This window comes from Esox lucius, chromosome 21 (genome assembly GCF_011004845.1).
Source record: "Esox lucius isolate fEsoLuc1 chromosome 21, fEsoLuc1.pri, whole genome shotgun sequence".
Classification (NCBI taxonomy): Eukaryota; Metazoa; Chordata; class Actinopteri; order Esociformes; family Esocidae; genus Esox; species Esox lucius.
Genome location: NC_047589.1, coordinates 8,337,596 through 8,345,963, shown reverse-complemented (window position 1 = coordinate 8,345,963; position 8,368 = coordinate 8,337,596). Strand labels below are relative to the sequence as shown.

The 8,368-nt window shown below is 44.6% G+C and overlaps 1 protein-coding gene across 1 annotated transcript; it reads right to left on the bottom strand.

Moving 5' to 3' along the window:
• Positions 1 to 154: 154 nt before the first annotated feature.
• Positions 155 to 2,488, bottom strand: sox17 (SRY-box transcription factor 17). Its single transcript, XM_010885549.3, has 2 exons — positions 2,003 to 2,488; positions 155 to 1,473 (listed from the first exon to the last, which is right to left on the bottom strand). The coding sequence occupies exons 1-2, from the start codon at positions 2,298 to 2,300 to the stop codon at positions 578 to 580; spliced, it is 1,194 nt and encodes a 397-aa protein (XP_010883851.1). The 5' UTR covers positions 2,301 to 2,488; the 3' UTR covers positions 155 to 577.
• Positions 2,489 to 8,368: the final 5,880 nt, after the last annotated feature.

Here is an 8,368-nt window from a genome sequence, read left to right as displayed (position 1 = left end):
TAAAGTTTGAACACATTTTAAAAGCAATACAAATAACTAAATGTGCCTATTATTAAGCAGGTGCTTTAAAATAATAATTTCTGTGTTAATATAACAAGTGATGTAAACAACTTCAACCAAAAAAAACATAAAGGAAACCTTCCTTTTGGTTCAAAACTTTATTTTTCAAAAGTGCAAAAGTATAAAAACATCTATACATAAAGCCTTCAATAATAGTAACTGTACATTATTTAATATCACAAAATGTTTCCTCTTCAAAAAAAGAAGGGAACAACAAAAAAGTCTGAAACCAGCATGTGAACAATCGTTAACACAATTCAAAACTTTCTACGGCTTCTCGGCTCACATTGAACGTCCTTCACACACACACAAAACAACATACTGCATTTAAACCCTAAAATTAAAGAGCTCTCACTGTTCCCACTGGTCTCCAAATGAAAGAGAAAGAAAGAGAGAGACTGAGAGAGAGGCAGAAGAGGGAGAGACAGAGGACAAAAATAGACAAAGAAGACGGAGAGACATTTGAGGTCGGGTTATGTGCTGTGATAGTTTCAACACTAGGCAGCAGAACAGAAGGTTAGGAGTTGTAGTTGCAGTAGAACACTGTGCTGGCGTCGGACAGCACAGAGGATATCAGGCTCTCGGGTCCCTGCATGTTGGCCTCGTGCGCCCCGTAAGACACGCCTGTCATGTCCCCGGGTCTGGAGGAGTTCAGGTACTGCTCAAACTCACTGCGGTCCAGCTCCCCTATCAGCTCTGAGGGGTGCATCTGATCCACCTGGTCTCCAGAATGAGGGTGGGAGTCTGGGGGAGGGGAGAGCTGTCCTGCCCCGTGGCCTAGGTGTCGCTTGGAGTGGCTGGGGCTGCAGTGCTGGCTGTAATACATGGCCAGCTGGTTGAAGGTGGGGGGGACGGGGCCGGCCTGGGAGACCTGTTGCTGCTGCTCGCTTGGGGGCGAGAAGTGTCTGTGGAGCATGGGGTTGGCATGGTGGTTAGGGTGGGGGTCCTGGGGGTACTCTGCCCCCTGGGTGTGGTAGGCGTACCCCTGCATCACGTGGCACTCCTCCTGAGAGTGGCCGGGGAAGAACATGGAGTCGTTCTCCACCGCGTCCAGGGGGGACGTGTCCGGGGTGGGCAGGTTGTAGGGCTCGTAGGAAGGCCCCCCGAGGGCCTGGGCGTCGCGGTAGTGTCCGAGGGACTGGGGAGACACCTGGTAGCCATGCTCGTGGTGGTAGCCCAGTCCGAGGCCCTCCATGCACACCCGGCCGTCCACGCCCAGGGAGTTGCTCTGGTGGTCGGACACGCCGTGGACCAGGAACCCTGAGTCCAGGCGTTTAATCCTCTTCACCTGCTTCCGCCGCCGTGGCCTGTACTTGTAGTTGGGATGGTCCTGCATGTGCTGAACGCGGAGCCTCTCGGCCTCTTCGACGAAGGGACGCTTCTCAGACACAGGGAGGGCTTTCCACGACTTCCCTGCAGATCAAGAACAGAGATCAGTTTAGTCACACAGTGACATCAGGCATGTGGTCTGGTGATGTGCACCGAAATAGCTCATTGCCAATTTAGTAACAACCGGAGAACAGGGATTTCATGACATCACTAGGCCATAGTATTCCTGATCAAAAGCAGTCATTGTTGTGGCTCATTTCAAAATTATATTAGCTCTACATTTAGGTCTATTATATTATATAATTTGGAAATTATATTATCCTAGTTGCCTACTCAAATTATGTCAATAGCCTGAGTAAGTGCAGTTGGTTTGGTTTGAAGGGAATTATGCTCTGTGCATTCAAAATAAAATAAAGTAGGCATAAAATCGTAATTAGGCAAAAAAAAGATGGATTATGCTTTCGCGTAATTACAACAGTCTGCTTAAATTGATAATTCTCTAAGCTTTTGGTCACTTATTATTATGGAAATACTTCATATGAAATGCACATGGTCTTTATAAATACCGGCTTATACGATCAGTTTAAACTACTATGTGTTTGTATTGTCTTACCCAACATTTTGCTCAACTCCGCATTGTGCAGGTCCGGATTTTGTTGTGCCAGTCGCTTGCGCTCATCCTTTGCCCACACCATAAACGCATTCATGGGTCGCCGGATCCGCGGCTCAGTCTTCCCGCGATTCTGGTTCCCGGAGCTGGAAGCACACGACTCGCTCTTTCCTTTGGTGTCTCCCAAAGGGCTCAGGGGGTCTGCCCATTGACAGTGTCCCATTCCAGGCATCATGACTGACAACGCGCACCTAGCCTGGGTCTGATCGTCGCTGGCGTAACCCGCATCGGGACTACTCATCTCTGTCCAGCTGCGAGCTATCGACACCGACCGGGTAGCAAGTCGCGCAAACAAACGAAGATCAGAAGTGCAACGTACTGTGGACTTGTAATTTAAAATTAAAGTTAAAAACGCAAGAGTAACAAGTCCAGACTGAAGCTGAATGGAAAATATTCGCCACTGTTAGATAATAGCCAGAAGCTGACTAAACTAGAACTGACTGACTATCTTTCCCTGAGGTGGAGATATTATAAGGGCATATAGACAACCAATCACAATAGGGTGGGTGTGTCCATTACCACAGAGGTGTAAAAAGTTTCAAGTATCCCGCCTTCCACCCTTGTTGGGAGCGCAATACCACCCGTGGTGGCCAACACTGTCTCCTGAAAATTATACTCTTTCTTTTAGGAACTCAAAACTACCAGAACTAGAATAATTATTATATAGGAAAAAGCATGCGGTTATCAAATATAACATTAGACTATTTTATAGGAAAATAAGTTTGCTATATTTGATATAAAAAATGTCCATAACTACATCGCCCTACTAATGCACAACGCAATATTAGGCTGTGGCGCGAGACGCATTCACCATTGCTTTAAATGCTCGTAATGTTTAAGGTCTCGCTTACCACCTGTACTTGAAGTCACGTTCACTCGTAGAAGTTTCTCAGGCGTTGGTCAAATACACATGGACTCTTTCATCTGTGTATTGGGATGATAGATTCGTAACTGGAAGTTCAGGTTTATGTATGAGATGTTTTTTCTATAGTGCTACATCATTTTGACGGAGTCTGTCAGCGTTCACAGTCAAAGACCGTGGCTGGATGTAAATTAGGTTGATCAAAAGACGCGTTAACTGGGGATTATACATTCGTATACGGGATGGTGGTGAATACACTATATTTGCGAACAGTCGAGATTAAATGAACACCCATCAATTGGCTCTTGTTGTAAGAAGTGCTGCATCACTGTTAAAGGGTACACAGGGGCCACAAGAAGTGATGATTACTGGAGCCAGTTCACACGCCACATAGGGCTCCATATTAAATGTATATTCAGGTGGGAAAACGTCTATATATGACATGAAAACCGGCCATATGTCTTTAGTCAGTGGCCAGTTAACCCACAGACTTTGACTCCAAAGGAACTAAGGGTCAAATCCCTAAATGTTATTTTTAGTATGTCTACCACCATTTTCCATTCCTCTCATTTTAACCCACTCCAAAATGTTATCCCTTACCATAACCATTCAGAATTAATACCTAACCTTAAAAAGAATCCTAACTCTTGATGCTAACCCTTAACCTTGACTATGACCTATCTCTCAATATATCCCTTAACATTATTCCTAACCATAAACTTTACCCTGACTATTTACATTTTCACACAGACGTTTACTTTCACGTCACCCATAGACATTTTTGAGTTTTCATTTTGTACTTTCATTTTCAGATGTTTACTTTCATTTCACAAACAGACGTTAATCTCCCCCACGACAGCCGATAACCACGACATGCGCTGTGAGATCACGTTCATTACTGTGGTGCGTACTGAGGGACCAAGACAAGGTTGTCCGACGGCAGTCTTTTATTGAAATCCCATTCAATCATTACTCGTCACCAATAAAAAACAAAAAGCATATTGCTTTTGTTCTGTTATGATAGGGTTTTCGACTAATAAGAGTTTCCCCAGGATGCATAACACCTCATGTTTTTCTACGGTCCTGTTTCAGGTGAACTCATTCACAGGTGCAAACCACACAAGCCGTCTCTACAATGCTCTCCTCCACACAAAATATGTGCAAGAACGTAAGTGTAAATTGAATCCCCCAGTCAATGAAAAAGTATGTTTGCACTGAAAATTATGAATAAAAAGAAGTGAATATGTTTGAACATGGCAATTTTAGGAAGTATTTCAAACTTCAGAAAAATCACTTCTTCTTTTTTAGCTGAGGCCAGACACGACCGTATGAGATCCCCTCCTCGACAAATAATGTAATGACGGAACATTGTGCCTCACCCGGTGACACCGGCGCCGGGTCCCTGACTGAGATAAAACGGGAGAACGGGGAGCGGTGAGAGAGTTACCGTGGACTGAATGAGCTGTGGCCAGATGACCCTGTTCAGTATCAGCACACCCATCTGACACTGTTTGAATATTTTAAGAAGCAGTCGAGAAACAAGCCGTGTATGCAGAGGTCAGGAATGGAAACACCGGCCAGAGTCTGCGGGGGTCCCTGTGGCTATCGGCGGGGCTTAACCCGCCGGCTCTTGCCTTTTCTTTGTCTGTCCTCGGCCGTTGCCATCGTGCCCTGCAAAACCAGTCAGAAGCGGCGCGTCGGACCCGAGGCTTTCCTCTGGCAGGTCAAAGAGGGCTGACAGAAATATGAGAGATGCTTATGCAACCCCTCCGTGCCCCCGTCCCGATACAAGCACGGGCTCCGGTGCACACTGGCTGACCCGCTTCTGGGTGGGGTGTGTGTGTGTGTGTGTGTGTTTGTGTTGGGTGGGGGTAAGGGATGCGGGGTCTTTTATTGCCCTAGCCAAGCACAAGGACAGGATCTGAGCTATAATACTGTCATCTGGTGTTACCATATTGAACTGATACGGTTTCTCCCTGTGGTCCCATTAGAGTGTGTGTGGCAGCGTGTGTGGGAGTGCGCATGCACCTGTGTGTGTGTGTGTGGACATGACTCCTTGTATGCGTGAGAGAGAAAAGGCTCGTTTGATCGGAGAAGTCATCATGTCTGGAGTCGTGGCCACATTTCCTCTACAAGGTGAAGTTCAGAGTCCGCCCAAAGGAGAAGTGGGAGGGGGGGGTTGGGCGGGTGACACGCTCCGCGTCCCCTCCTCCCAACACCCCCCCACCCCCCCGTGCCTGGGGAGTCTGGTGATGGGTGGGGGCCAGGGCGCTCGACGCCAGCCTCTGGGCTCCGCGCTCAGGGAGAGGTCACTCAGCTTGCTTACACAATGGCATTATCTCAGTTCCAGCCTCGACTACTGCAGCGGTGAGCACTTCCTGTCCCTCCGCGAGCACTTCCTGTCCTTGGCGTAGCAGCACAAACTGTCCGCCTTCCAAGCGAGTTCTGACACACTGTCGAGCTGCTCGTCGCCAGACACGCTGTAGAAATGTCTGTGGGCGGCTTTCTTGGGAATTGCACAATGCGTTTGCGGAGTCCTTTGTGTTGAGTTGTGAGGCAGCAGTGTTAGTTTAAATCACTGGTACGGAAGGCGTATATGTGTTAGCACTCTGCTTAGGTCCCAAGACACAGACTGGCTGTTAGGGCCTGAACTTGGTCACAGTCACGGGAAAAGGGTTACCGATCGACTTAGTACGTAAATTCAACCTCTACTGTAAATTGACTGGGAAAAAAAGACTATTCAGGATATTCTATTATAGTATTTGTAGTTTTTTTGTAGGTTACAATAATCTAATGCTCGTACATTTATTTATACTGTGTACTCATTACTGAAATGTCTCCCCTCCACCCCAAAATAAAAATAAATAAAGACACTAATAAAAACAGATATAGAAACGTAACCACATAAATGAACAAACAAATGCATTAACAGATAAATTGGCAGGTAAATGAATGGAAAAACAATAAAAACACACACAGTGCAATTAACTGGCCTACACAATCTTTAGGAAATTGAAATCTGTTTGATTCTATGAGTGTTTAGTCTAGGAGGGGGTGGTTACTCCTACACCTGCTTTGGGCGGGGGTGGTTGGGTGGAAGAGGTGTTTGCAGAACGTGGGGAGGGGGAGGAGTGAAGAGAAGTTGAAGACGGATAGCTTGCACTATAACAGGTGTCCTAACAGGTCTTGTCACACTTCTACCGCACAGCTCTCTCCATCTTCCATCACCGTAAATAGACATCACACATACACACACATCACACATACACACACATCACACACACATCGTCTGATTTATGCCACCACATAATTGATAATGAGATGCCATCAGATGCCACCCGACCTGCCAATGAAAGCCGAACCTGATACACCTGGATTCGATACTGCACATTTGTTGAAGACTCATAGTAAATATGAACACAGCTCTCTGAAATTGAAACAACGAGCCCCTTTGTGCCATTCCATTTACTATGTGATGAAATCAATGAATGTATTTATGTTGGTGTATTTCAACAGGAGCCAGATAGCAGATATGAAAGGTTGTGCCCTGGTTGGATGCTCACATTTGGTTCTGATTGGCTGATATGAAAGGTTGAGTGGTTCCTACTTCCCTTTTTGAATCTCTGTGTGGTCCCTTTGGTGAAGCAGATCAGAAAATTAACCAGAGCAGAATTGTAGTTTATTTTTGTTTACAACTGACATCACTGCTAGTCAGTGTCATAATTGTAAAAGAGAATGTGTTCTCAAATACTTATCTTGCTAAATAAAGTCTTATAATAAAATCACAAAAAACTGATGAAACTAAATTGTCTTCTAAATTACTTAAATGTAAATATCACTAAATGCATCTTTATATAAGTTTTTAGCCAAATGTATGCATGTGTTTTGGGGGTTAGAAGCACTCAGGGGAATGCTGGGAACATTCCCTGGGCCAGGGGCCCACACATTGACTTGTGGAAAAGGTGCATGAGGATGTGTATGCCACAAACGTGCACAACACAGAGGAAACCCTCTCAGCTCTCTTCTCATTGTTCAGGAGGCGTTAATCTGTCAGAGATCTGCTGGGAATCAGTAGGGAATCTCCTTGGACATGTTGTCACTGTGTTATCAGCTTGTCTCCCCCTGTCCTAAAACCACCATGGCCCACTCATGCACGCACACACGCACAAACGCATGCACAAGTGCAATCAGACAGCACCCCAGAGTTCTGTGCCCATTTAGTTCTGATAAAACCGTTTCTTGTTTCTCTCAACGGGTCAGTTTAGAGATGAGCACATCCGCCTCATCTCCCCACAACTCGCCTCTGCTTTCTGTCTGTTTAATTAAACCCGCTGCTGGATCCAAGACAAATGTTCAATATTCCTTATGTCATGCTAACAGGAGGATGTTTGGAAAGTTTTGCTACCAAGTTGTGGTAACCTCTGGATTTCTGGACTGCCAGGGGTCATGCAACAATAAGACGGAAACGGCAAAGTAAAATAATCAAAGTCACTTTCCTGAGTACAAGACATTTATGGCAGGGTGGCTTCTCTCAGTCAATGTATGGTTTAATAGGATTTAAAACAATTCCTATCAAAAATAATGGTTCAATTAAAAATAATGTTTCACACCCTCACCAGAAAATAAATGGGTGATATTTGTAATTCATTTAAAGAGGCATTATGTAATGTAATATGAGAAAATGTCCTGTGTCAAAAGCTGCACCATCCTCTCTTCTGTTGGCCTTACTAACACACGCATCAACTCCCCTCCAACAAGCAATGCAAAAGGGGAGAAGCAATCCCTCTGTCCTGCCTTGGTTACTAAAAGTATGCACAGTTCACATAATTTCTGTAAGAAAGCAAGGACTTAATCATTGTGCCATCTTAATCGTATTTTAAAACCAAAAAATATCCCCAAATATATTTTTTGCAGTTTTTGTAAGCTGGACCAGAAGGCAAAGGGAAGTGAGTGGAGGACAGTTGGTTTGATTGCGCAGTAGGTGTAATTCAGCTGACAACCACAAAGTGGTAGCAGTTTTGGGATATCACCTTTAAACTGTCTTTCAACTTCCTTTTTAAAATTATTGTTGTAGTAGAATATTGAAGGTGCAGCTTGGAAATTGTCTGGAGTAGTTTTCCTCATGTGATGTCAGTTATTTATAATGTGTCAGATATGTCTGCATCATGCTGGTAGCCATGACAACAAATCCTGTATCTCTGAATCACAGAAATGAAATTTCACAAAATTTGGTCAGCTCTGTGACTTGTTTGCTGTGCTCGTAGCTGTGTGCTGCATTTTTTTTTAAATTCCAAACAATAATGTTTGTTTGATGTTATTTTTGTCCCGTCATGGAAAAATTACTCAGAATACACAAAGAGGGATGTGATATGTAAGTTTGTGAAGATATTTTATATAAAGCTACTTCCAATCTTAGAAGTGTCTGTGTTCCTTACCTTCATTTCACA